This window comes from Penaeus japonicus, unplaced genomic scaffold (assembly GCF_977035675.1).
Source record: "Penaeus japonicus unplaced genomic scaffold, GWHDUDI00000001_assembly GWHDUDI00000037, whole genome shotgun sequence".
Classification (NCBI taxonomy): Eukaryota; Metazoa; Arthropoda; class Malacostraca; order Decapoda; family Penaeidae; genus Penaeus; species Penaeus japonicus.
This window is the reverse complement of record NW_028234439.1, coordinates 19,618,715-19,627,717: the sequence shown is the minus strand read 5'-3', so window position 1 is coordinate 19,627,717 and position 9,003 is coordinate 19,618,715. Positions and strand designations below refer to the sequence as shown.

The 9,003-nt window shown below is 42.9% G+C and overlaps 1 protein-coding gene across 1 annotated transcript in view; it reads left to right on the top strand.

Moving 5' to 3' along the window:
• Window positions 1–3,316: 3,316 nt before the first annotated feature.
• Window positions 3,317–9,003, top strand: part of LOC122243667 (long-chain fatty acid transport protein 4-like) — a gene marked incomplete at its 5' end in the record, with an annotated part of 14,809 nt that continues 9,122 nt past the window's right edge. Inside the window, 4 exon segments of the mRNA XM_086532583.1 lie at window positions 3,317–3,442; window positions 4,314–4,428; window positions 5,076–5,162; window positions 6,168–6,315. Coding sequence (XP_086388709.1) covers window positions 3,317–3,442; window positions 4,314–4,428; window positions 5,076–5,162; window positions 6,168–6,315 — 476 coding nt within the window.

Genomic DNA, 9,003 nt, shown 5'->3' with positions numbered 1-9,003 from the left:
GGTGCGCTCATCACTCGTGTTATGACACCAAGCCCAACAACTCCCCATGCTCAGGCGATGCGTACATGCCTTGTGTGACGATTACAATGCAATATTGCAATCGCCCAGCATAGGGGTCTTCGCGTAGCGAGTGCCCCGTCGGGAAAGGGTTAAGATCGACTGTAATTAGATCTATCCTTAATTATCAATAGTACCCTAATTAATGTCCAGTTACCTCAAATTATTCCCCGTCGTAATCACAATCAAGCATTTACTCTTTCCACAGGGGGCCAGTACGATACCACTGTTGCCTCAAGCTCCCAGTCTAACCCGCACTCATCACCCTGGCGCTCTCTCCTGAACCAAGAGTGTTCGCGAAAATTTTCGAGGGAAGTCGCTATCCAAGGGAGAAAATGCAGAGAATAAGGTGGTTGGAGGTTGCGTCACATATTTACTTCGAGGAGAATAACGTTAGGACATTTAAGTAATTAGGTTTGAGAGAGAAGAGGGATCCCTAGAAGAGAGTGGGAGAGTGTTAGGGAGAATAAACAAGGGAGGTAGAGGGAGATCAGAAAGGGAGATGGGGAGAGGGTTATGAGGATGAAAAGTGAAAGATACAGATGGAGATAGAGATCAGTTAGAGATTAATTATAGATAGATTAGAGATAAGAGATTGGGAGAGAGAAAAAAGAAAGGAGATGAAAAGAGAGAGTAAAGGAAACAAAGATAGTGATATAGATAGTTCAAGGTATCTGAGTACCATCTTTCCAAGGGATGTGTATCCTTAAGGATGCATATTAACGGTATAGTGCTAGTCAATGTGCCTCCGTGAGTTGAAGCACGATGTACAAACTGTACCTATATATTCAGACGTGAGGGAAGCGCAGAATATAGCGCGGAGATTTTTAGGTACTGATTTTGAAGTACCAACATGTAGATTTTTACCTGTAGATTCCAAAGAGATAACTCATTTACGCGTTATGAGGGGCACGAAGAATTGAAGTTGGTGAATGGGGGGGAAGGTACGGTGTGGGTGATCTGATTGTTTAGCACAGGAAGATAAAAGTCGATTGTTTTTACTGTATGTAGGTTAAACACAGCTTTAGAATTACAAGGCATGATAATGCATCCTTTTAGTGGGTTGTTAAGGAAAGAATTGCACCACTCACAGTTTTACCCATACATTAATTCAGTCCATATCAATTCATATCATTATCCCCATGAGAAGGTTGTGAATTTTCAGCAACCTCTCACCTCTCCAAATGAACCTGGCAGATTCAATTTGAATTAGCTCAAGCCAAAAGTGATCAGCCAACAGAAGCATAGCCTTTTCAAGTGATTAGTAGTCTGAAAGCTGGCCCTAGAACTATGTCAGTCCTGCTCCTGATGTAATCCTCTGTTCTCGTCAGGACTCCCAGAATGGTGAGTGAGCTTGCAAGATTAAACCTTTTCCAAGTCTAGGAAGATAACCACAGGAGCAGATGCAACAGCTGTGCACAGAGGGCTGGCTAAAAGTTTCACTGACTAGATCTAAGTACCCTGGTGTATTATATTTTCTGGCACAGGTTTGAGGTGGCTACAGTTCTATATAGGCATATATGATACAAGATTTCCCAATGCATAAAGCAACAGGGGGAGGCAGAGCACTAGAGTTTGCATTATTGCCACAGGGGAAAGGGGGAAGGCATTCAGGGATCTATGCCAATCCTATGAGACAATGATGACTTGAAACTTTTCAATCCAAGGTGACTAGTTGATTGACCTGACCTAGATAGGATCAAGTAACCCAATGGGCTGTAATAAGGGACCAAAGAGACGTTGCTAGCCTCCTCCATAATCACAACACTCAGGGATGCCACACTTGACAAATGCTGGAGGAGAGAGAGAGAGATGACTGAGATTTAAAAGAATGATGAAGATATCGTAGGAGGAAGATAAAGGAGGGAGATAGAGAAGGAGTAGGGAGATTGAGAGTTTTATCCTGATGACAACTGTCATCATGAACATGACGTTCAGGAATTTTGGATCACTGTTATTTTATTGTACTATAAGTAATGAGTGAGTGTTGATGACAATTGCAATCATATTAACTAAAATTGCCATAATATCAAGCAAAATGGTTTTACCTAAAATCCAAAACCAAGATGGCACCACTTTCTCTTAGCACTAGGAGGAGAAAGAGGAGGATGTGTAGGGAGAAAAAGAAGAGGAAGGTGACTCAAACCATGCCCAGTGTCCACAATCTGCCTCCGTGCCAATATGTACTTGTACTGTGGCACTCACTTTTATAAACACAGGTTTTCTTTTTCTTCCTTTCCTCTTGATGTTATCATCATTATGGATGGTTTTACTTCTATCACACTGAGTATAAAGAAAATAATGAGCTGATATGGACACCATAGTACAAGATTAGTCAACTACAGCATTTGATAAAGCCTGTCATATGACAGTGTCTGTCAATACAACAAAAAAACACTGATATTAAAACACAAAAATAGCTCTAGTTTTACGAGTGACTGAAAGAGAGTGGGGAAAAGTCAAGGTATGATGCATGAAGCTGTCTCGCTCTGAAATAAAGCCCATCCTGGAGACTAGGCAAATAAATATATTCCCATCCACAGTGGGTTAACCTGTTAACTCTGGATGTGTTTGGAGAGTGTACAGCCACCCTGCTGGGCCCTTGCCATTGCTCTCAAATTTTTTTCAGACACTTTCTCTGTGGAATTCTGTCAGTTTTCTTGTGTAATGTACTGTTTAATGTATTACCTTAATTTGAGGTCTATATTAGCCATTATATGTTCAGAATCTGGTCTCTTCTGCTTTTGTTTTGAAGCTCCCTGGAGTTGGAAATCTGGGGTCATGCTGAAGGGACAGACCAGCAACCATTACCATTATTTTCTAATGATAGAAATGCACCTCAAGCAAATGTGCATGCCACCGACCATGATTAACCCATTCATGCCGGGGCGATTCCGGTCACAATGTCAGGGTTTTTGAACGCATAAGCCTAACGCCTCGAGATTCACCGGTTGTGCACCAAGTCTGTGGAGGCCTGGGCTGTCCCGCCGCGGGTTGTCTCCGCTCATCCTCACATGATACAAAACCCGAGAGTGCCGACCTTAACCAGATATCTCGTCTCTGGCGTCTGACGCAAAAAACACGTAATGTGTCAGAATGTTAACCAGCGCGAATGGGTTAAATTGTGACTTGACATATGTGCCACTTTCAGGCATGTCTGTTGATGCCATAGCATGTACATCTTGCCACCTAGAGCTATTGGGTTAGCATTATTTCTAATTCTAAAACTATTTTCATTACCACTACTACTAATTGACAGGTGGATGAGTACAGCAACCGTGTTGGAAACTACTTCAGTGCACAAGGCATTGGAAAAGGAGATTCCGTGGCCCTGTTCATGGAAAACCGTGTTGAATATGTGTGCATCTGGCTGGGCCTGACAAAGGTGAGTAGAGAAAGGAAGGAGAAAGAGGGTAGGAAGAGAGAGAAAGAGTTAAGAGAGGGAGAGAGATAGAGTATAAGAGAGAGAGAAAGAGTATAAGAGAAAGTAAAGGAGAGAGAGAGAAAGTATAAGAGAGGGAGAGAGAAAGTGTAAGAGAGGGAGAGAGAAAGTATAAGAGAGGGAGAGAGAAAGTGTAAGAGAGGGAGAGAGAAAGTGTAAGAGAGGGAGAGAGAAAGAGTAAGAGAGGGAGAGAGAAAGTATAAGAGAGGGAGAGAGAAAGCATAAGAGAGGGAAAGAGAAAGAGTATAAGAGAAAGTATAAGAGAGAGAGAGAGAGAGAGAGTATAAGAGAGGGAGAGAGAAAGAGTATAAGAGAGGGAGAGAGAAATAGTATTAGAGAGAGAGAGTGGGTGAGATAGTGACAGAGACTGAGAGTGACTGAGAGAGTGAGAGGAAGATGTCACAAACTTAGATATCACTCGCATTACTACCATATATACACCATTATTAAAGAAGAACAAAATTCTGATAATGCAAAACAGTGAGCATTAAGTGAGAGTGAGAGAATGAGAATACAGGAATAAAGAAGATTTCATTAATTTCCTCTGAATCGTGCCTCTCATTTTAGCCATTGTGATCTAACCCTCATATCCATTTCTTAGTATTTTTCTTTTGTTTAGTTATCATCATTTATCATTGCTTCCCTTTGCTGGACTTGTTGGCCAGTTTCCCCACAGGAACCCAGGAGCCCTGTGACTCCTCTTTAGTAGTCTTCTTTCTTCACTGCTTTCCCCTTCATCCAACACTATCCGTCTTCCTCCCTTCAACCAAGCCTGACCCCTTTCCTCGCTCACCCAGTGTCTCTCCTCCTCCAGATTGGTTGCGTTCCTGCCCTGATCAACTTCCACCTTCGCCAGGAGCCCCTCAAGCACTGTATCCGCGTGGCCAAGCGCTGCAAGGCCGTTGTGGTTGGGGCTGAGCTACAGGATGGTAATTATTGCTGATTGGGGGCTAGGACTGAGTTTGGATAGATTAGATTGGTATTAGCTGCCGCCTTTATTATTATCAACTTTTTTTTATATTGATGTTATTATCCTTATAGTATTATGTATTTCATTTCACTTTTAGTATGTTATTATTATTATTATTATTATTATTATTATTATCATCGTTATCATCATTATTATTATTATTATTATTATTATCATCATCATCATCATCATCATCATCATCATCATCATCATCATCATCATCATCATCATCATCATCATCATCATCATCATCATCATCATCATCATCATCATCATCATCATCATCATCATCATCATCATCATCATCATCATCATCATCATAAAATTATTATTATTATGAATATTATATTATATTGTAATATTTTGATATCAATATCATTGTTATATATTGTTACAGATTGTGTTGATTAAGAGATGTCTCTTCTTTAATTTGCAATTTTAAAAGCATTTCCCCTTTTTTCCTTCTTGATTGTCTCCCATTTTTTCTTTGTTATTGTATCTTTATCACTATTGTCTCACTGTTACTGTTTTCACCCATTTATCACAAATTTTCTTCCGTCCCTATTTTTATGACACCTAATCTCACTGCCTCCCATCTCCCATTAGATCTTGCTCCAGTCCTGGACGAAGATGACCTCAGAGCCCTCCCTGTGTTTGTGTCAGGGAAGGGGAATGCACCAATAAAGATAGCAGGTAAGAGGAAATGGATTGTATGGACAAGGGAGGGAGGGAGAGGGGATAGGAATGGAATTCAAGAAAATTGCCCATGATGTAGTCATGTGTTTGTGAGTCTTTGTTCAGAAAAGGTAAATAGTATGTGAGAATGGTGCTTGATAGAGGTGGCAACAATATATATCCTCTGCTGTTGAAAACTGGGCAGAGATTGTTGATCCTAATATCAAGTGTGATCACTTTAGATATTGTATGATTACTCCTTTTCTCTTTTTTTTCTACTCATTCCTTTTTATTACAAGCTTTGCCTGGAACCTCTTTCACCTTATCTACACTTCAATTTCATTTAAGGGCATTCCATTCCATTCTGCTTTAGATCCAAACCCTCCCTCCCTCTCTCTCTCTCTCTCTCTCTCTCTCTCTCTCTCTCTCTCTCTCTGAACTCCCTCTCTTCCATCAATCATCATCTCTCGCATACGTCTCGATGTCGTCTCTCGTACTCGGTGTCCTCGTCTCGACTATCTCCTCGACCCAATCCTCTCTCTCTCTCATCCTCTCTCTCTCGTCTCTCATCGAGTTCTCTCATCTCTCTCTCCCCACTCTCTTCACTCCCTCTCCAATCATCTCTCTCTCTCTCTCTCTCTCACCCCTCTCTCTCTCTCTCTCTCTCCAGCATTACATCGGTCTCTTCCTCTATTCTCTCTCCCTCTCTTCCCCGCCCCATCTTCTTCATCACTCTTCTCCTCTCTCATCTCTTCCTCTCTCTTTCTCTCTCTCCCTCTCTCTTCTTCTTCCTCCGACCGTCTCTCTCTCCTCTCTCTCCGGTCGCGATTGCCCGTCTCTCCTCTTCTCTCGCTCCGGTCCTGCTCGCTGCACAGAGGACTCTCTCTGGTCCGCTGCCTCTATGGCTTGGCTTATTCTCTTTTTCTCTCTCTCTCTCTTTCTTAGATTTCCTCTTCTCTCCTCAATCTTTCATTTTATTCCTCCTTCTCCTAATACCTATTTATTCTTTCTTTATTATCTCAGGTGGAATAGATGTAGATGAAGGACTCAAAAATGCATCAAGCCAGGTACCCCCAGAACTCGAGGCTGTGGGCTTTGTTGACGACATGGTCTACATCTACACCTCTGGCACGACAGGACTTCCCAAGGCTGCTGTTATTAAGCACTCCAGGTTTGTGGGAGGTTGAATGGGTACAGGGATGTGGGAGAGAGGGATGGCTTTGAGAGGGTGTGTGTATGATACTTATAATGGATGTGCATATATACGTACATAACAGGTAGCCTGTTATCTGAGAGGGATTTGTTCCATAGAAAATTATTGGATATTTAGATACTAAGAAAGAATAAAAAATCACATGAGATTATTGAGAAATAGTTGGTTCCTAACAACTACAATGACCTACAATTAAAAATTCAGTAAAATGGAAAGTTTACCATAATTTATCATATTACACTGTAAATAGAGAATTAATAAGGACAGTTATTAATGCTAACAAAAAAAAAAAAAACAGTATGTTGGCAATGCCTAATGAATGTGCATTATTCATTATGATTTTGCTGTATAAGTAGTTCCATTGATATCTCCATGCAGATGTGATATATTAACATTCATACAGTAATAGGTAAAGATATTCTTTATATATAAACAAACTAATGTACACATCCACACATATGCATGCACATAAATGCACATACACTTGAGCACACATGCAAATGCACACTCGCACTCATTGGTACACGTACACATGCACTCATACGCTCTCTCTCCCTCCCTCCCTCCCTCTCTCTCTCTCGCCCCTCTCACACGTCTCTCCTCCACTCTCCCAACCTTCTCTTCTCTCTCCCCCTCCTCCTCTCTTCTCACCTCTCGGACACGTTCTCTCTCTCTCTCTCTCTCTCTCTCTCTCTCTCTCTCTCTCTCTCTCTCTCTCTCTCTCTTTTTCTCTTTCTCTCTTTCTCTTTCTCAGTCTGTCTCTGTCTCAGTCTCAGTCTCAGTCTCAATCTCAGTCTCAGTCTCAGTTTCAGTTTCAGTCTCAGTCTGTCTGTGTCTCTGTCTCTGTCTCTGTCTCTGTCTCTGTCTCTGTCTCCGTCTCCCCCCTCATCTCTCTCTCCCTTCCCCCCCTCTCTCCCCTCCCCCCTCTCTCCCTCCCCCCATCTCTCCCTCCCCCCATCTCTCCCTTATCCCTCTCTCTCTTCCCCTACCCTCCCCTCTCGCCTCTCTGCTCTCCCCCCTCTCTCACTCTTCTTCTCTCTCCCCGCTCTCCTTCGAGAAGGTGCCCTCTCTTCCTTCCAAAAAAGAGCGGGAAGGAACCCTCTCTCCTCCCTCTTCCCCCCTCTCCCTCTTCCCCCCCTCTCTCTCTTCCCCCCCTCCCCTCCCCCTCCCTCTCTCCCTCCCTCTCTCCCTCCCTCTCTCCCTCCCTCTCTCCCTCCCTCCTCTCTCCCTCCCTCTCTCCCTCCCTCTCTCTCCCTCCCTCTCTCCCTCCCTCTCTCACTCTCTCCCTCCCTCTCTCCCAACCCTCCCACTCTCTCCCTCCCTCTCTCCCCCTCTCTCTCTCTCTCTCTCTCTCTCTCTTTCTCTCTCTCTCTTCTCCCCCTCCTCTTTCTCCTTCTCATCTACTCCTCTCTCCACTCATTCTCTCCACCCCTCCCTCTTCTCTCTCCTACCACGTCTCTCTCTCTCTCTCTCTCTCGGCTCTCTCTCTCTCTCTCTCTCTCTCTCTCGCTCTCCGTCCCTCCCTCCCTCCCTCCCTCCCTCCCTCCGAAATACAGAAATCCCTCCCTCCCTCCCTCCCTCCCTCCCCTCCCTACTCCCTCATCCTCCTCCTTTTATCCCCCCTACACTCCTCCCTCCCTCCCTCCCTCCCTCCCTCCCTCCTTTCATGCCCTAAGTACTTCCCCTCCTTTTTATCTTTATTTCCATCTCTATTTTTTATCCTTCAGGGGCGTCCTAGCTGTAGCAGCAGGCGTTTCGATGATAGGACTGCACTCCAATGACATCGTCTACTCTCCTCTCCCTCTCTATCATCTTGCGGCTGGCATTTTGGGGTCTGGCATGGCTCTAGTATCTGGCATCACTGTGGTGTTGCGGAGGAAGTTCTCTGCGTCGGGTTATTGGCAAGATTGCAGAAAGTTTGACGTGACGGTGAGAGAGAGAGAAAGAGAGAGAGAGAAAGAGAAAGATAGGGGTAAAAAGATAGAGAGAAAATGGAAAGATAGATATAATGATGGTAGGTGGTAGGAAGTTTCTGTGTTAGGGTTATTGGCAAGAGTGTGATGATGAGGAGAATAGATGATAAAGTGAGGAGGCAAGATAAGGAAGTAAACTAGGGAAGAATTTGTATATATTTTCTTTTTTGTCTTTATGTGGCTGTGATTTGTGGATGTTTTTATATCTATCTGGGAATTTTGTGGATTCTCATTTATCTATTAGAAAAGATTTGGCTGTCTGTGTGTGGATTAGTCTGGATTCAAGCAGATTTATTCAATATTTGTGTGGGTTTGTCAGGGTTCCTGTGAGCACTAATGGATTTATTTTTAGTGGAGTCATTTACCTCTTGTGGATTTTCCTGGATTTAGGGATGATCTGAGTTTATTAAATTGGATTTATTCAGATTTATCTGATTTTTTTGATACAGGTAGATTCATTGGAATTTCTCCTATGGATTCTTGTGAATAAATTTGGATTTATGTGGATTTTTACTCAATTTATGTGGATTTTTACTCAATTTATGTGGGTTTTTACTTAATTTATGTGGATTTTCTTCCTGGGTTTGAATGGATTTGTGTGGATTTTTCCTGGATTTGATCAGTTTATGTAGACTCATCTGGATAGACGTTGATTATCTCATATTCTTACTAA